Source organism: Falco punctatus (assembly GCF_963210335.1).
Source record: "Falco punctatus genome assembly, chromosome: 14".
Taxonomy (NCBI): domain Eukaryota; kingdom Metazoa; phylum Chordata; class Aves; order Falconiformes; family Falconidae; genus Falco; species Falco punctatus.
The window spans coordinates 22,847,053-22,866,923 of NC_137594.1; the positions used below are offsets into that span (position 1 = coordinate 22,847,053).

General features: G+C 52.5%; 1 protein-coding gene across 1 annotated transcript in view; it reads right to left on the reverse strand.

The window, feature by feature from the left end:
• LOC308072974 (hydrocephalus-inducing protein homolog) overlaps positions 1 to 19,871 on the reverse strand; it is a 135,533-nt gene that overhangs the window by 61,184 nt on the left and 54,478 nt on the right. The window contains exons 9-17 of the mRNA XM_080410617.1: positions 18,419 to 18,713; positions 17,079 to 17,241; positions 15,153 to 15,368; positions 8,465 to 8,564; positions 6,818 to 6,936; positions 4,541 to 4,764; positions 4,215 to 4,282; positions 2,036 to 2,271; positions 1,132 to 1,232 (exon numbers count right to left, since the gene is read on the reverse strand). Coding sequence (XP_080266743.1) covers positions 1,132 to 1,232; positions 2,036 to 2,271; positions 4,215 to 4,282; positions 4,541 to 4,764; positions 6,818 to 6,936; positions 8,465 to 8,564; positions 15,153 to 15,368; positions 17,079 to 17,241; positions 18,419 to 18,713 — 1,522 coding nt within the window. The remainder of the gene's footprint in view (positions 1 to 1,131; positions 1,233 to 2,035; positions 2,272 to 4,214; positions 4,283 to 4,540; positions 4,765 to 6,817; positions 6,937 to 8,464; positions 8,565 to 15,152; positions 15,369 to 17,078; positions 17,242 to 18,418; positions 18,714 to 19,871) is intronic.

The following is a 19,871-nucleotide window of genomic DNA, read 5'->3' on the forward strand; positions in this document are numbered from 1 at the left end:
CCTCTACAGCAATCACTCACCTCTAGCTTCTTTTTTCTCAACAGCCTCTTGTAAAGGAGGGGCAGACCCCGAGACTCCCGTGGCAGAGGCTGCCCAGTGCCCTGCCCCAGTGCTCTCTCATCAAGCTTTGCCCCTCCTTTGCCCCAGGAGGCCAGCAAGGACCCTCCCACAGTCCCAGCAAGGCACGAGCTCTGCGGGAGCCTTCCCGCTGAGGACCAGCACTCCCCAAAGCTCAAGGAAAACAAGACTCCAGCATCTCAGTAAAAGCAACTCCCCCCTCTCCCGTACCGCTCTCGCCCTGCCTGAAACCTCAGCCGCTTGCCCCCGTGATGGAGGGCACCAGCACCGCCTGCCTCTCGCACTGGGTGACCAGCCTCTCCCAGCTCCTGCAGCTGCCTGGGTCCTCCCCCCACCAGCCCACACACTGACTCTTCCCATTCCCACTCGTTTTACAAAATTGCAGCCCAGGCACCGCCTGGCTGACCGCCTGGGAGAGGGAACAGCACCAGCGAACTGCGTCCCTCTCATCATTAAACTGGCACCCGCTGCAGCGCAACAGGACTGAACGTGGCTGCAGCAAGAGCAGCTTTTGGCTTAAGTCTGGGAACGTTCATGCTCAAAAGAACCTGAGAAAGCTGAGCTCACCTGCCACACCAAGGACAAGTTTCCCCTTTAGTTTCCCCCCACCAGTCCTGCCGTAAGCCCCTTTCCCATTTGCACACGCCTTCATTAACCGAGCCAGACCCCAGCTTTCAGCAGGCTGCTCGCCGCCTTCCAAACAAATGCTGCATTTTGGGCCAACCCAGCACAAGCCCACCGCTTGCAGGGAGAAGCAGGGGCAGCCCTTTGCAGATTCGTTACTCCTCAAGTCCCAGAAAACAGGCCAACAAGGAATATAAGCACTGTTGCCTTCAAAACAGAACAAGAAGGGCATGGCCTGAGCAGGGAGCACAGGTGCTTCTCAACACGGCCGCTGGCAAAGCACGGCTGTGCTCACAGCGAGCTGGGCAGAACCAGCTCATGAAGCACCATTTCTCCTTTGGGGCGGCAGCCAGCACACCACACGCCAGGCAGCGTGCTGGGCCTGGCTACGTGGGGAAAGGTGGCCAGCTGCAAGGAAAGCGCCGGTACCTGGCTGTGAGAGGCAGCGCCAACACCTCCTGGCCAACACCATCCACGTCCAGCACCAGCGCCAGCTCGTATCGCCTCACCGTGTTGGAACACAGGGTGACCTGGTAGAGGAGAAGAGCAGCATCAAATACTTCAGCACTCCCAGAAGCCACAAGCCACACGTGGTGTCCTGCCCTTCTCCTTCAATGCTAAGGAAAGGGAGCGTTTTGCCTTCCTTCTGCTGCTGCTCCACGTGTGCACCACTGCCTTTCCCAGTAACAAAACTCTGCTGACAAACCCCACCTGTGAAATACACCTTGCACACCAGGGCACGTGTAAGCTAAATCAAAGCACAACTCATGTTCTCCTCACCACTGTATTAAGGGACCAATTTTTCATCTCGACTACAATAGCGGGAACCCAGGGGAGATCTGTTGACTTTCCCAGAATGAGTTCAGCTTTACAGTGGGAAGCTGAGGGCAAAACGTGGCCCAGCAAAAGCTGTGCAGTTTGTTCATGGCTGCTGGAGCTTTCTCAGCCCCTGTTGCAGTGAATGCAACTCATTCTGCTCAACAGGAGAGGAAAAATAAGACCGGGAAGAAAAGCAAACTGCTTTATGCAATGGCATCTCTCTTTTCAACAGCCACCTTCCGTCCTCACCCTTCCTCGGCCCCCTTTAAATCAAACAAATTGCTCTAAGCAGCTCAGAAACACACGCACGGCTTCTGTGCTTGACCACACGGTACATGATCCTTGGCTTACGATTCTGGAAACAAAATGCTGCTCCATCCCAGAGTCCCTCAGCTAACAAAAGCCCATCTCTTACTCGGTTATGCCCAAAGCCAGCAGCGCTGCAGCCCTCGCGCGTGTCACTGACGCTGCAGCTCCACCTGTTGAAGCACATATGGCCGGGCTCATCCCATACCTGGATATCCAGGGTTTCTTGGGAGCGGATGGTGCCTTTGCAAGGCATTATGGTAAATTCCATTGGCTTGATGTGATGTTGGGCTCCCTTCCTCCAGGACAGGCAAGCGTTGTCTGAAATCTGAGCAAAACTGGTGACGCTGCGCTGCCCTGAGCCATCGCCAGGAATGCGAAGGTTGAAAGTCACGGGCACCAAGGAGGTGTTAGTGAGGCGACACGACAGGGTGTGAGGAAAGCCTGGGAAGGTGAGACAAATATCAATTAAGTCCCCCATTACGCTGTGATTCCTGCTGCGACTCTCCTGTTAGGATAAAACCCTGCTTGGAGTTGAGCTCTTGTCAATGTGCACGGCAGGTAACTGAGAAGCTCAGGGAGGAGCAAGTTGTGGCTGAAGTTGCCTTTTCTCTCAACAGCCGAGCTTGCTTCCTTGGCAATGGGCAGCAGTGTTGGTGCTGAAGAACAGAAGTCTCTCTCTAACTGTAAGGAGCTCTCTCACCTGCCCCCAAATCAGCCCCAACTCTTTCTCACTGACAAGTGTGCATCCAGACAGAGCACTTATCCTGAAAATCCAGCCTGTAAAATTCCCCATTAACTCCATGAACATTCCCCTGGTTTTCAATATACGAAAGTAGCAGACTGTTATTGAAGAGAAGCTACAGTAAGGAAAAGGAAGGACGACATTGGGCCCTACAACATGATGCGCAGCACTCTGATGGAGCTTCTCTAGGCAGGATCCTTAAGGCAGCTCCTGTTTTGGGGCAACCAGACTGAGCACAGGATCACTCAGCCCACCCCACTGCAGGCAAACCTGACGCTTCCTTAGAAACTAGCAGGAACGCGTCTCACCTTACCTAACAAACGGGGACATCACATCCACGCTGCCTCTGATTACTGCCTGCAAAGCCTGACATCACTTTAGCTCTGACACTTGCTTTCCCTAATGGAAAACCAGTGATACAACCACACTGGGTGGCAGGGGATGTGCTGCAGAGGCAGGACACCAGCCCGCAGCTCGCTCTGGAGCGGACACCAGCTCTGCCAGAAGGAGACACCTCCAATGCCCTGCTTACCAAGTGTTATTTGAATACAGACAGGGAGGAAAACCACCTGCAGACACAGCAGATATTTCTCCATGCCCATCAGCAGTGAGCATTGCCCACCACCAGCAATTACTCCGGCCGGGGGGCAGGGGGGGCACAGAGAGGACACGCACAGACTGCACAGCCCCAAATGGGACCGAAGTCGCCAGAGGCAGACAACAGCCAGCAGCACAGTTACAAGAAGTAAAAATACAATAGCTGCCTTCAGCTGAAAAGGCCTTGTTAATGAAATCAGATTAAGTAGGATGAATCTCCTATTACACAACCGTATTCCTGCCCGGTGCATTTCTTGTGGGTTTATTTATTCAAAAAGAAACACAGCAGTGGCAGAGCGGTGATGCAGGGAGAGGGGGAAGTGGCTCGGGGAAGGTAATGAGCTTTCTTAAAAAGCCCACAAACATCATGAAAACACAGAGGCATCCAGGGCGCAGAATGATAACGGCCCTTCAATCAATCCGCAATTGATTTCACATTTAAACTTTAGATCATCTCAGTAAGAAGCCTTTTGTGAGACTTGAGATGGAGAATCAGAATCTGCATTTCAATGGAGACACTGGGGCTCAGCCACCCGCTCCGTCAGCGCTTCAGCTGGGGAAGGAGAAGGAGCCCACATCTCTGGGGACATCAGTGCCCAATGCAGAGCTACTGCCTGGGCTTATTACCGGGCAGGTGATAACGAGGAGCCCTCACGGCACAAATCAACATCTCACACTAAAGGTCAAGTGGGGTAAGCATTCGCCCCGAGCAGCCACAGGCTAGCGTGTGGCTCAAACTCCCTTCTCCTGCAGCCCCAACCCCTGGGCCCTTCTGGGACAAGGGCTTTCACCATCATTCTGCCGCCAAGGCTTGGGAGGCTGGGGCTGAGCAGGCTCTGAGGACACCAGAAAAATACTGGCTTGCTATTCCTTTGGCCCTGTTTGCTCTCACGACAGCAAAATACCACCTGAGCAAGCGCCAGCCCTGCTTTTAACACCCTGAAGGCTGCTGTGGAGGAACACAAGCGACAGACGCTCTTCAAGTGCTTCATTTCAGTAAGGCACAGACCTCCCGACCTGCGGTCCAAGCCCAGGGCACACTCACCAAAGGAGACATCGCCGAAGTGGAGGGAAGGTACATTGAAATGGAGAGTCGGTCCGATGACACAGCCCCTGTAAGGACAAAGGCAGAGGAGGAACTGGCTTGGTTAAAAAGAACTGCAAAGCATTCAGCTTTTGTTACCACCGGGACAGATAAAAACTAGTCTCAGCACCACAGTGGGTTTCAAACCAACCCGTCACCCTCATGCTCGACTAAGACATTAGACGACACCCTTTTTTCTCCGCTCCATCACCAAATGAGGTAGGTGGGAGATGATTACCCAGAGATGGCTACAGATGTGCCCACCAGGCTCCTAGAACCCTCCTCACCTGACAGTCAAGGTCACAGGCTCAGGGGATCCACCCACACTGAACCCGAATTCTTCTGTGAACGGCCCCAGGATGGTGGAACTGAAGGAAATCCGGAGGACTTGGAGGCCATCTGGTGAAATGATGCCCTCCTGGGGGTGGAAGGAGAAGCAGGAGCCCAGAGCCGTCACTGGAGGGACCAAGCTGAAGGGGGCATCGATGACTCCTTTGTTAAACAGGATCGCCTGCAGCAGCAAGAAATCAAAATGGAAATACATGAGGAATCTTCCTTCCTTACAGAAGGCTGATTTCTCCTCTAATTAGACATCTATAAAAGGCAGAAGATGCTGCGTGTTGCTGCTTGGCTGAAGCTAAAGAACACGCAACGGGACAGGTTCTGCCTTTGGGCTTTTGCATGCAGAACAGCGATAACTTCACAGAAACGGAGTCACCATGGTCTTATTCCACTGACACAGAGCAGTCCACTGGGCCTTGCAGTGCAGAGGACGTGCTCAGCATCACCAAGGCGATGCAGACCTGCCCCAAGGAGCAGCAAAGGGCGGTCGCAGCATTACTAGCGCATCGCCACCTCACTGCTTCTGCTCCAGACGAGCCCAGTCCCGCCAAGGGCAAAACACATTCAGCTCCCATTGCTGCCAACAAGCTTATTTGATGTCGAAAATACCTCGGGACAGCCCTATAACCAGCTTCAGCAGCACTTCCCGACTCTGCTAGGGTACGTCACTGAGGCTCATTTTATTCTTTTCTTTCATCCGAGAGTCTCTCTGTCTTTGCTCAACCAGACATGTCAAGAAAGGGTGAGTGAGGTGCATAGCAAGCAGCTCCACCTAGTCTAAAAAATTTATCTTTCACAAATATTCACAGCCATTATCTGCTAATTTACCATTATTTACTGTTCCAACAAGCTCCATAATCCTGCAGCACTTGGTGAGATTCAGCTCTCTTCACATTCAGCAAGGAGCGCCCACACCTGCCTGTGAGTACCAACACGCTGTCGGTCACCAGACCTACCCAAAGCAAAGCTCTACAGTTTCCGATGGCTGCAGGTGACATCCTGCCATTTCTGTGCACTCATCTACCTGCTCTGGAGGTTTTTTCCCTAATTTCTGTCCCTGCAAAACCTGTCAGAAAAACTGAGACAGAAGCAGACATACAGCCCTTATTTTCCAGTTTTGCAGCTGCTGTTGACAACATTCACCTATTCCAACTCTGCACTGGTAACTGGAAAACTACTCATGTGTTTTACACCTTAGTTACAAATTGCACTTAGAGATCCTACACTGAGGTTTACCTCCAGTCTGGCTGCTCAATACAGCACCTACAGTATCATCTACTTATTCACATTTTCTCAAGTAATGGAAAAAAAATAATTTATATAAATAGACTCCATAAAGTATCAGCATTAAAAATGCATAGAGTGCACAATATTTTGGTAAGAAACCCCCTTAACATGTCCTTCCCTGCCACAGTCAAGCTTTTGAAAGTGTCTCGCAAGACGTATTGCCTCATTTTCTACCTCTTTCAGTTGCTGTATTTTTTGGGGAGGTTGGATTTTTGGGTTTTTTGGGGTGTTTTGGGGTTTTTTTTTGTTTTATTGTTTTGGGTTTTGGTTGGTTTTTTTTTTTTACAGAAAACTTGCCACCACGGGTGGGGGGATGGAAACATGTAGAAAGGTCCTCTGCTTCATTTCCAGAACTGCTCTGCTCTGTTCATAGAGCCAGAGGGGCACCAGGTCTGAAGGGTGGCAGGAGGCTGCTCAGCAGGGACAGCGCTCCCGGTGCCTGCGTGGGCAGCTCTGCGCGGGGAGGCTGGCCGGCTTCCCTCCGGCGCCAGGAGCCAGGAGGATGCACTTCACGGAAAGGTGTTTGCAACGGACTCGAGTTGGAACACAACACGTTTGTTCCAGCTGCTTTTTAACCGCCAGGGTACCAGGGTGCAGTGCATCTAGGGCTGAAACAAAAGCCTCTGGATCCCGACCTTTTTGACCCGGTGTTGCTTTCATGTGTCAAGGGCTGGTTTTTCCGCACGAAGCCTCCCAGCTGGTCTCAAAGGGAGGTTGCCAAAAAGCAGCGACTGGGGCTTTGGGAACAACAGACACACCCTTCAGACCCCATCAAAACTATCCAGATTCCACAAAACCTCCCACATTTCACTCACGTCAAATATTCCGTGCTCACAACTGCCGGCGTTGCCAGAAATCCCGCAGGCCCACAAAGCTCACCGCTGCCCCAGGAGCCATCAGGATCCACCCCAACCCCAGAAAACCCCACTGCTCACCTCATAGCTCTGGGCTGATCCAACAAAAACCTTCCCGATGTCCAGCTGGTCAAAGCTGAAGCGCAGCTGGGGCCCTATGCCGCTCCCTTTGATGCGCAGGGGCAGCCTGGTCTCACGGCCTGGGGAGAGATCGCCATGTCAGTACGGAATTCCTTCTGTTCGCCTGGATTTTCCAGGCAGCCTCGGAGTCAGTCCCTGACTCTGGGGCAGGGTGGCACCAGCACTAGATGCTCCGCGAGAAGATACAGGACCTCTCTCTTCCCTCAGGAGATATACTTTGGGGCTGGCTTCTCATTTCTAACCGAGTCCTTGGGCTGCTTTATAACTTCGCAATCACTTTGCACCCTGAAGAAGTTATGCTGCGCATAAAAGACAATTTCGGAATTCCTTCCCGTGCACTTAGACAAGCTTTGAAAGCCGTTCAGTGAAGGCACAAAGCTCACAAAACAGAACCAAAGATAAAAACCTGCTGTCTGTATCGCTGCCATCAGAGACGACCGCACAGGAGCTGAGAAGGAAGAGCCCAAGCACGGCCCAGCAGCCGGCTGACAGCCGCACCCCAGCAGCCTGCGGAACCCTGCGCAGTTACCGTATCAATAAAAAGCTGTTTTGTGGCCTTTGCATCCGCCAGCTTGGAGCAGTAAGGAAGGGATCAAAGCAGCTGGGTTAGTGATCTCAGCACCCTCCAGAATGGGAGCCTGGCTGCTGGGGACCACGGGCCTCGCACCTCCTTCCTCTGAGATGGGGAAAATCATTTCCCTGGATGGAAACCTGACAGGGACCTCCCGCTCTTGAAAACCACCTCAAGCAGCACCACACGGACGGAGAGGAAGGACAAGGTAACCTGAACCACGGAGCTTGCTGCAAGCATTCCCTGCCCCGTGCCAGCACAGCAAAGCCATCACCTCTGTAAGGGCAAAGGCAGCGTAACTGGGCGGGTCAGTGATAACCGCTGCCAGCAAAAGACGTGACAGCACTTCTGTCAGCCAGGAGGAGCATAAAGCTTGTCTAGCAGACTGCTCGCCCCGTGCTTCCTGGGCAGGGAGCTCACCCTGCTGCGGGCAGCGAGCCCTGTACAACACTACGCAGATGCAGCACGGACTTGGAGCCACGAGGTGACCGGTCCCACGCAGGGAGAGCGGCACACGCCTGGTACTTTCACAGACACCCTGCGCTCAGCGGGGCTCAGCCACCTACGGTCTGGCAGCGCCTGGAGAGCGGGAGGTGACCCAGGGGCAGGGAGCACGTTTCACTCAGCTCCTACCGCCTCAGGAGCCTGGCAGTGCATCCATGGATCCAAGGCTCATCTTGCAGGTCTACAGGGGCTTAGTGCTCCTCCACCAAAGCTCTTCTGCGGCGCAGCTCTCTGGCCTTTACAAACACCTTGCAGCAGAGCAAATGCCTGGTAGGAAAGCTTATCCCCTCGCTGCTTTGGCTGCTCTAGAGCCATCAGTGGTCAGAGCCAGGCATCCCAAGCCCTGGCTCTGCACAGACCAGCTGGAAGCCACAGGGACAGCAGGAAGGTGCCGGCGCTGCCCTGCTGACCACCGGCCCTTCCTAGCAAGTCCACGGGAACCAAGTGGGCTGGAAGAGTATTTGTGCCCTGCCTTTGCGGTGGGTGGCAGGAGGAGGAGAAAGGAGCCGTACCTGAGATGTCGCAGTAGACTGTTTGTTGATAGACTCGGGCTTCTCGGGGTTTGAAGATCACCTTAATTTCAATTGAAGAATTTGGCCAGACATCACCCTCCTAAAACAGAAGCAGACAACAAACCATTTATCCTCAAACATTACATTTCTTGCTTTCAACCACAGCCCTGTAAGCCTTTATTTAGAGCACCAATGAAGAGCAAGAAGCAAACAGCACTTACCCAGATTTGTAAGACTTTGGAAGCAGCTGCAAAAAATGTCAGTCCCTTACCTTTACTAGCACCTGGTAAAGGCTTTTTTTTTTTCCCCCCTTAATTAGGGTTCTAATAAAGGAACCAAACTGGCTGGCTTCAGCAAATCAAGCAATTCTTCAGAAGTACCAGCTGATCTAAGCACAAGGCACCTTTTTCCTCCAACCCTTCCCTTACATCCCTGTCTCCCTGTGGCCATGGGAATGTTTTACCAAGATCAGAAGAGAGTCAGCAAGTCAAAAGGATTTTTCCATTCTTCATTACAAACGTGCTGCCTCTTATACCCTCAACCTGTACATGCATGTAACTCTTTAATGGATTCTGGTGAGTCAGGGCACTCGGCACCAAGCAGAACAAGCCCTCCTGCCTGGGGAGCAGTGAAGACCAGGCTCCTCCTGCCCTGTGCCACCAGCACTGAGCCAGCTCGCAGGCTCTTCCAGCTGATGGATGACCTGAGAAGGGAGCTGAGAGTCAGAGGCAGCCCGGTTCTCTCTGCAAGGCACATACATCCCTGTTTCCCTGAACACAGGCTCAAACAAGAAGAGATGGCATTTGCTTACAGCTCCACACCTACTGCAACCAGCAAGCTCTTTTCCTTGCCAGGCTCTTGCTCCAGGATTTAAGTCTGGCCCATGGTACCAGTGTGTAGGCAACTGCTGCTTCCTCAGGGTCTTCATTCTCTCCCCCTCTCTCAGAGTCCTGGCACTGGTGCTCAGTCCCAGGGAGCCTCGTCATGTGTTTTCAGAGACATCCCTGGCTTCTAAAGGCTCTTGCTTCTTGCGACTGCTTTCAACAAAGGCACCACTGACATCCCCTCAGTCCCCAGCACTAAAAATGCTTCTTCATCCATTTTTTGGCATAAATATATGCATCTCTGACAACCGTAATAATATTTTAAAGCAATGAAAAAGATTAGCTTATAGAAGACCACAAAAAGAACAGTTATTTTTCTATGCTCAAAGCTTGATACTGCTTGCTGCTGGGTATCTCCGTACTTTGTCCAGAAGAATCTTGAACTGACTGGAGCCTCCAGCACTGCTGCATCATAAATATTAAACAACTATAATACTTCCCATCAACTTAGCACATAGAGCTCAGAGGCCAGCCCCCACAAAAATTAAAGAGCTATGACATGCTGAGTTACTGGGCTGCAGCTACAATGATTCCCTAATGCACAGCCTGCTCAGAGGGAAGAACAGGTAGAGAGAACCGTTTCCAACTCCAACAAACCAAGCATAAGAACACAGAAGAAAGAATAAAGTCACCTGGATTTTTCTCAAAACCTAGAGAAAACACTTTGCCAGATCAAACGGACTTTGTGTTTCTACCCAGCAAGCAACTGGAGGAAGATGAAGCATTACTATACGATAACACACTCGCTTGAGGAAGCAAACTGGGGACACCAGCCTGCAACCCACAGTCAGCGTACGAGATACCAGATCTCTCGGGTCCTGCTGGGATGCTGCACAGACTCAAAAGCATCCAGAGAGTAATCTTGAATTTACAGGAATAAAAGCCTTTGGGGTGCTGCTCCGAACAACATAAGCTCTGCTACGACACCTGGAGCTTGCCTAAGCCGAGCCACTGAGAAGAAACACTCAGATGACGGATTTCCCTGGCTTGGCTAATTAGAGTCTAATAACTCACCAGCGCTCCTCACCCAGCTGCTCGCTGTATGTTTAACAGACTGAATTCAGTGGTCTCACCCTGGGCAGGCAGTCCCTGGGGAGGGGGGGGTGCATTAGGCAGCTGCTTGCATTTGCTTCCAGCCTGACAGCTGTAGCTGAACACACCCCCCGGCTCACCGGCGTTCTGCGCTCCTCCTTAAAGGGCGCTGCGTGGGCTGAGCTGCCCGGTGGTGCCCTTAGATCCTCCAGCTGCTGGGGTCCTCTGCCCAGAGAGCTGCTGACAGCCCTCGCTCGGCTCCTGCGTGACAAACTGTGCCTTGCCAGGCTTACCAGCACCACCCGCCACACAAACCATCGCTGCTGCTGTGCTGAGGAAGGACGTTAATGAAATGCTGAGAGTAGTGACGATGCTTGAGGTCTTCATCTTAAAGGGGCACCAAGCGGGGAAGGAGAGCACATCCTGAGCCTTCAAACCAAATCTCTCCTTCCACTGGGGCCAGAAAACAAGCTCCTGGCAGCCTAAGGCAGCAGTATCAGTCTTTCAGGTCAACTATCTAACAAAGTACTCTCTTGCTGCTCGTTTCTGCTGGATCACAAGCCAGTGGTACTCACTGGTCTATTTTATGTGCCGCCATCAGATATATTGGCCCTGTGGACGCTTCGGGGCAGTTTGGTTATTACTCAGAGGCTGACAGAGGCAATACATCTCCCGTTAATGGAAGCAAGTGTAACACAATTCATAAGCAAAAATGAAGCTAAGCAGGAAAGGAAGAAAATTAAAAAGAACCATTGGCCTGATGAATATGTATCTGCTAACAACAGCGTGCTTTTCCAGCTGAGTGAGTTTAGCTGACTTTGGGATTCGATGAACTCCAAGGCCAGCACATCTGTGACAGAAATACAGCCGACACTGTGATCTTACCCCCACTTTTCTGGAGCACAGTAACAGCAATACATCGTGGAGCAGGGATGGGGACGGACTTGACAAGGCAGGGAACCTTGGGAGGTGGTGCAGAGCCAGAAGGCAGGGACAAGAGCAGGAGATGACAAACAGCCCACACCTGATGCTGGTGACAGCTCTGTCTTGCTACGAGCTGCACCCCCATCGCCTGCCCTGCTCTAGTCACTGCCAGTCGAGCTTTGGGTGAACAGGAGGACTAGGACGGCAAACTTCCCCGCTCCCCCACGAAGCTCTGGCAGCCAGACAGGCTGATACTTGGTGTGCCCAAGCCCCTGATGTGACATGCACAGCAACGATCCCGACTGCAGCAGTGAATACACCCGGTGAGACATTGCAATGACAACAGGGAGGGGGGAATAGAGAACTTCAGAAAAAAAATCAGTATTTCCATAAATTCCACTTCCCTGTTTTACTGCATACAGTAACAGAGGCACAGCAAGGCTCTGACCCACCGTGGAGTCCACCCAGGCTCCTGCGGTACTTCCAGTGCTCCTCTCAGGGCAGCAAAAGCCTTCCAGGAGCTCCTCGGGGGTAGGGCAGCACTCTGGGGTCCAGTTTCTCCAAGGAGGTCCCAGCATACAGAAGGAATAAGGGCTGAATCTTCAAGGCCTGAATGCCCAAAGTGCTCAGGAGAGAGGCAGGAGGATTCACGCTTACAAACTGGATACACCTAGCCTGGATCATCCACCGGGAACCTCAGGCTACAAAGCCTGCATTCCCCTTGAATGCAGAAGCTGGACATCCCAGGTTCTCCACCAACCTGGGACATCCGACTCCTGCGTCAAAGGCAGGCAACGAGGATACTCCTCCTCCCCAGAGGAACCTGGACACCTTTGGTAGCCCTCACACCACACCACGGGTGGGCCAGCCCCGGCAGCGCATGGCTACGTGCTATCTCATAGCCCAGAGAGCAGCCTCTGTCCAAGCCCTGGGCTCTCTGCAGACACTGAGCCCGAGGCCAAGAGCTGCCCCAGGGAGCAATCCCTTCCAGTCTTTGCAGCTTCATCCACCTGGTTGGGGACAGCAATGCCCACACTTACCCTGTTCTCAGGTGACAACTCCTCTTGCCGCAGAACTGCCTTAGGCAATCAAGTCTGCTTCAGCAGCCTTTCTCTCCCCAAGCTGGGACCTGTCCCCATGAAACCCCTGTCCCCAGCAGTCCCTACGCATCTAATGGACACCATAAGACGGACCCTGGCAGAGCCAGCAGTGATGTCCTGCCTGCCGCTGGGTGCCAGGGCTTATGCCCAGCAGGACATTTCTGGAAAGAAAACCAAGCCTGCCTTCAGCTTTGCAGAAGACATCTGTAAACCAGCTCACAAACAAAGGCAAGGTCCTGTCGGAGCTGGTTACCCCGGCCAGGGCTCACTGTCCAAGGCTCCCTCTGCTTGCAGGCAAGCAGGCACAACAGGCAGGAGAGCACTATCAGGGCTTTGCAATCTGCTCTGCCTGCCTACGGGTCACCACATGGGATATGAGACATGGCCCATGACACAAAGGCCGAGTTGTCCTGGCCTCCTCCTGTTCCTGCATCACTGCTGCTGTCAGAAGGAGAACCGGAGCTAGGTCAGCACCCACATGGCATTTGTCTGACACCAGAATGTGATCCTGGCTCAAGATAACCCAAACCACCCAAGATAACTCCACGTGGCACGGAGGAGTCGCTACCAGGCAATGACAGGACAGTGATGACTTGTCAAGGTGAAAGCAATAGAAACAAATCCTCGTCCTCCCTTTCCTCTGGTTTCCATTTCCAAGGAGTCAGCTCCCACGTGTCTAGACTGTGACTTACAGCTAAGCTGTGGTGGGGAAGGTGCAGCAAAAATCAAGGACTTTGGCCATTGGTAGCCACCTGGGCTTCTACCACGGCTGCTTCTGCTGACATACCATGTGTCTTTGCAAAAATAAATCAAATCGGAGACACGCTCAGAAAGCCAGACTTACACAACAGCTTGTTTCCCACAGGCTTGGATGGCTGCTCAGAATGTTCATGGTCGCATGCTAATTCCAAAATCACTGCCTCCTCTTTTCTGTTACTATTTTCATCCACAAGTTAACCCCATACAGGCTGAAATAACCTGCTGCAGCTTCCACTGAGAGCAACACCTGGCAGCTACCGGCCCGCTTACACAGCAAAGCTGCTGCACAAACCCTGCAAAGCCACCCTGCCCAGAGAGCCTTTCCAAGGCTATCGTCCCTCCAGCACCCTTCCAGTCCCTCTGGAAACCTCCAGCCACTTGTTCCAAAGGTTTGACTGTGTCTATAGGGTGCTCCCAGGGTGATAGGTGGGAAGAGCAGCAGCCGCTTTTGGCCAGAAGGTCCGAGGCAGCAAGGTCCAGGCTCTGGCGGGGCCCCTCCAGCAGATTTACATGGCACTGCCAGAAGGGGCCTGTCCAAGCTAAAAGTTACGGGGCTGTCACCGGGGAGAAGGTTGTGGAAGTCGGCAGCAGTGCATTCTTAGATTTTACACTTGATAAAGAGGAAAAAATACTAACATTTGATGTGAAGACACGCATACGCCGGGGGGGAAGACAGACACAAGCAAAACTCTGAATGTGAAACTCATTGTTCCATAGATCATGGAATTAATGGGAATCAGAAGATTGATAATGCTGGACAGGACAGAAGGGAGAGGCTCCTGCAGTAGCCCACTTACACTCAGTCCTAGAGCAAACTATAACATCAACACAGCCATTTAGGAAAGGTTTCCACTCAAGGCTTGAGGCCAGGCTACACTCTGGGTCCGTACAGCGCTACGTGGAGCACCAGGACTCAGTGGGCAGCCAGGCTGCTGGACCTCACCCTAATGCACTTCAGGAGCCCAAGAGCAGGTTAAGCTCCTTACGGAGGTATAGTCGGCTGTACTGGAGCAGGAGCCCTGGGACACGCTCCAAAACCAGCTGACACACTGCAGGATGCTCTTAATGTTCAGCTGATCAGCTCCCACTCCCTGCTACAGCCCTGCTGCTCCGACACAGGCTCTTGGTCACATCACACTGCTCTCAGCTGTGGCGGTGTGAAACTGCAGCTGTGCTGACATGGGGGGCTCTCAGCCTTGTATGGGCTACAGGAGCAACCAAGAAGAGAACACAATCCCCTTCCTTAAAAATAAATAATAAAAAAATAGTTTCACCTATTTTACAAGAAAGAAGAGGCTAAGATTATTCTAGGGTTTGCTCCAAGATGAGAAGGGATTTTACACTGCTCAGACAGCAGGCATTCGTCATCTCAGACCACGCAAATACTCAGAATCAGGGCTCTAGTTAATTGAAGGACATGAGGTTTTGTTTGCATAAATACAAAAGCAAAATGTTTTCTCTAAGTGTGCAATAAAACTCAAAAAAGTCCATTTAAACCCGCCAGCCTTGCATGCAGGCTCACAGACGATGCTGGGAGGGAGATTCAGGCACGGTCTAAGTCCAGATTATATGAAGGGATTGGTCTTGCTGCAATTAAACTTGGGCTGAACTTGCCCTCCTTTCCATAGGGGACCTTTTCATTCTTCGGTATGTGAACTAATACTCATGGTTAATCCCCATACACTACATGCAAGGAGTGCCCTTATATATAATCATCGATACCTCGGGACACTGTCAGGACACTTAGGAAATGCCCTTAATTTACAGCCCTTGCAGCAGAGCTCAGCTTTAGGCAGGCTCTCAACGCCTACCAGGAGCTCGCAGTTTAGAAATGCTTTTTGCAACAATCTCTCCCAGCCTCACTTGAAACCTCATGTCTCCCTCTAGGCACATCAAGACACTGATGCGGGGATCTGCCAAGCGACCTCATTCAGGGAGGAGGAAGAGGAGGAGGAGGAGGAGGAAGGGAGGTTCTCAGCTATCACTTACCACTGGCTCAATGACAAAAATATCATCGGAGAAAAGCATAGAGTCTTCCTGCACCTTTGCCCTCTGGTTCTGGAAGGCACGGGAGAGAAGGGCAAGGCGCTCTTGGAGCGTGGGGTCCACCGCGCGCTGCTCGAGAAAATAATTCCCCTCATTCTCCTCCTGCTTCTGCAGCCTGCGACAGCGCCTGCAGCCATGGGGAGACACAAACCAAGCAGATCATTTAATAAACAACATATTTGCAGAGACTGTCATGTAAGCGCAGGAGCAGCAACGCACTGGGGGAGGAACAGCAGCAGCAGCTCAGCAAGGGGCTGACCCCAAGCCACGGGGTCCCAAGCAGATCAGGTTATCACTCCTGCACTGGCACGGCAGGTACTTTTACGCCACACTCACAAGCTAAGAAAAGGGTTTTGAAAGCTAGCAGCCCTCAGGAGAGCCTCCTGGCTCAAAGCTACTGCCACGACTAATGGACAACCCACCAACACCCTCAGATGGCTTTGCCGCCCATAGAGGTGCTCGGGGGAGACGGATGGAGATGAAGGAGCACCCACTGCAGTGCTTCACTGGGAAGCGGAGAAGCAGCCGGGCTTCAGCTGCAGGTTACCAGCATCACTTGTTTATCTTCCCTTTTGCACTGGCAGGGATAAGCGAACTGGCTGCTCCGTTGCCTACACTGCCATCCAGCAGAGGATCCCAGAGCACTTGCAAAGCAAACTAATGCATTCGGGCATCGCATCACTTCAGTGAAATTAATGGGTTTAGGTGCATGAAGACAGAGGCCCCGAGAGCTTTGCCTGGCATTGAAACAGAGCAAGGTCTTAAACAGATTAGTCAGGATGAGTTTGGTACTGTGCTCTGGGTGATGCTCTCTTTGTGTTGAGATAAGATAGAGATGGCAGGGCCTGTTCCCTCCCACTGGCCATGTTAAAGTAGAGGAATGTACTCTGAATGATTAGAAAAGGTTCCACTGAGGATGTTAAAGGAAAACCATGAGTCAGAAGATCATTGAACACAGAAAGTTGAAAGGTTTACTCCCCCTAGATCCCACCTATTATGAATAGAATGATTAGATGTCGAAATCAAATGAATATGTGTGTAAAGATGTTGTAACCTCTCACAAAAACTGTATAAATTACCCGACTTTTCACTGAAAACTTCGGAGCTAGTTTGACCGGTGCAAATCAGTAGCTCCCAAGTGCTGCACGAAATAAATACCTTTGCTGCTTAAAGACAAAATTACTCTCTGAGCTGTTACTCTGTGCCCTTTTGGCATCAGCATCAGCCAACAAAGAAGTCAGCACCAGCACCTCTGAATCCAAACCCTTACATCCAGCCTTGAACCACTTCACCTTTTTCCTCTTTTTGGCCTTCTCCACAGAGCTTTGACACAGGTCACCTCTGCCTTACTTGGTAGTTGTAGCAGCGATCATTGCAGCGTTGAAAGCTCACAACCGAGAGGTGAGGAGGGAGCACTGCTGCAGAGCACTTGCTTCCCAGCTGGCACGTTGCTGTGCCCCCTTCACGCTCCAGTCCCCTGGCCACCAAGAACCAGCAGGTGACTACTCGAGGGGGGTGAGGGGAAGGCTCTGTACACAGAAAATCGAGGCAACACGCTATAAACAGGACAGCAGTCACCACCCAGCTGAATTCCAATACAATCAGCAAGGAAACACAGTCACGGACGTTCCTAGCGGCACACAGACAGAGCCTCGGGCAGATGCTGTCACCGGTGCCAAAAATAACTTTTTTTGGCTCGCTCCCAGTGGAGTGTCGTGGGAAATGTTTCTCCATGGCTGACCTACAGCGCTGTGCATGAGGAGGGCTTCCAGCCAGCGACATGAGCAAGCCTCAACTCAGCCTTCAGCAACAGACAAGAATCCCACCGCTACATCCCAGAAAGTCCTGCAGGAGGGAGACAGAGCAAACCCCTGGGTAGACCTCGTGATGATCCAGGTCTTTCTGGGTGACAGGCAAGCACAGGCTGCTGCACTGCCTCCTCCCATTGTCAAAGTCCTCTCTGCTCTCACAAGATCTCAAAAGCTGCTCCGACAGCAGCACAGTGGCCTCGGAGCCATGACCACCCCTAAGACTGCAAGTAAGGAAGAACAAAGCGCCCTGGTCACAGTAAAGAACACAGGCTGGCACGAGATCAAGTGTCACTGCAAAAAAATTGGGGAAACATGCTAACTGTGGCGAAAGCTGGTTGCTTCTGAGGGGAGAGAGGATCACTCAGGGTCCTGTCTGAGACGGGCAGCTGGGGAGAGATGCGAAAAGAATGGCACAGGGAAGTACTAAGAGAAGGTCATGAGATTTTTTCCTTTAGCACACTGAGCTTGCACCAAAGTCACACACTGTGTAATTAAAAATAGAGAACAGTGGAAAACTAGTTTTGGCCTTCAAGGCATTTCTGACCTAATTACATTGAACTTTATTTGCTCAGAAGCCCTTAAAAAGCGCTCCAGTTTAAGGCAGTTTCCTGATCAGCTCTGGGTTCAGACTAACTCCTATACACCTACAGCCGTCCAACTCTGAAAAGTCACACAAGGACCACCTACATCACCCGAGCTTTGAAGTGTCACTTCCAGTGCCTCCCCCTGGGCTATAAGTGTTTCCCTGCTGCCCCAAACAGAACTTCAAAGCTTCAGAGACACCCTTTGGAGAGCCTGCCCCACCTCTCAGCACCGTGAAGACACAGGTGCTAAAGCCCAAAGCCACTTCCAAGTCCTGTCCCTGACTTCCCCGCAGAACCCTCCACCTCCAAACTCTCCCCAGCCCCGGAGAAGGGGCAGGGATACCTCGTTGTGCTGGAAGCCGGGACAGCGCGAGGCAATTCAGCATCCTACAGCCGGATGGCCTCAACGTTCGGGGCCAGACAAGCACCCTGCCCTGCGCACTACTGCAAAAGCAGGCTGAAGGAGGTTGCCATCCTACCAGAGCTGTGGGGGAAGAAACTGCAGTGAATATCACAGCAGGTACGCTGCCTGCAGCTGTTAGGTGCTACCGCTCAACGCCGTCCCGGGTAAGGAGTGCCGACACTTTCCTCAGCCTCACAGACCCCCTGCCAGCCCAGGGACCAGGCCTCACTGATTTAGGGCTCCCACAGACGGGAATTTGCTCTCCGAGGAAATGCAGCCATTGCAATCAACCTTTCCTCCCCAAAACATCAGCTGGAACATGGATGGAACCAGAATGGGAAGCACCGAGCTCCATTACCCTGAAGCCCAGGGACACAGACCCGGATGCGGTGGATGCTTTATTTCTCCTACACCATCCAAAAAAGCACCAACATCCCTCTGAGGCCGTACGGTAGTTTCACCCCTGGGCAGTGTGTCTTACTGAAAGGAATCTTTCCAACGAACCTCAGCTTCTCCTGATCCTCCTCCTCTTGAGTAAGAAAAGCCTTCCACTGGAAGTGGGCTATGATTTTACTCCGGTTGTGGATGACCACGCATCTGTGGTTTGACAGCGTGATGTAGGTCTTCCCAACTGCCAAGGAGTTTCTGTCCAGCCTGACGTTGACATCTTCAGCGGCTCCATGAAGGCTTGTGTGAGTATCTTCACCTAGAACAAAGCAAAAGGCAGACACTGCTCATCGCCCTTGCTGATGGGAGTACAAGGAATGGAGGAAGCCACAGGGAACAGAAGTGTCACAGCTTTTAGCTGTGTGAGCAGTTCCACAGATCAATATATTTATTGCATCCCGAGAGCTGCAGGTGTACAGCATGAGGATGTCCTGGGCACCACCTTAAGCACCTTATTTCTGGGTGGGCTTGTAGACATTTATCCCCAAGGCGACACTATCTACAAGGGAGACGTTTTCAGTGTGCCCAGGTGGCCTTTGGGTCACCATCCCACCCAGGTCACAGGGAATTCTGCATCCAAGTCATTCAGGTGACTCTGAGGAGGCCCCACCTCGGTCACGGCTCGCCCAGAGTCTCCTGCAAGCACGCCACCAGGGTTGTGTCTCTCCTGATCCCTTGTTGCCAACATACCAAGGTGCCTGGGGCATGCAGGCAGAAGAGGGAGGTGAAGAGAAACAGGCAAAGTGACAGCCCACAGCAGGATGGGACGCAGATGAGAACTTCACCGTGTTGGAGCAGCAGTGCCCTCACTTGCTGTGTGTCTGTGAAGATAGGTCGGAACGAGACCGGTGGGGCACGGCCCACACCAACCTGCCCATCACAGCCCTGCAAGTCCATTTCTTCTGCCTGGAGCCTGTCGGTGCCTATGCCCGAGCGTGTAAGTCTACACCGAGTATTCCCAAGCTGTCCCACAACCCGAGCGAGCACACCTTTGCTTTCCGCCTCGGCCCAAGCTGAAGAGGAGAGAGCCCCTGGCTGCGCACAGCAGCCGATTAACGCCTGGAGTCTTGCTGGAGCACCTGCCAGCCCTTCACCCTCCAGAAGAGACCCCCACCAAAGCGTCCCTCACTGCCAGAGCTTCCAAACCTTCATTCTTCCCAACCAAGCAACTCCCGGGAGTCAACTAAGCTCAAACTTGAGCACCGAGCCTACTCTGCCTGTTGCAGGTGAGGGTCTCCCAGGTGAGAAGCAAACCCCAAACACGAGACATTCTCCGTCGAAATGGCACTTCTGTGGAGCGTGTTTAAAGCCTCAGAGCCAGCCCCAGCTGAGAAGGGCAGCGACCCGGCCAGCCCTGGAGAGCATCCCCCTGCCGAGGCAGAGCCTTCTCCTCACTGCACGGGTTACAGCAAGGCAG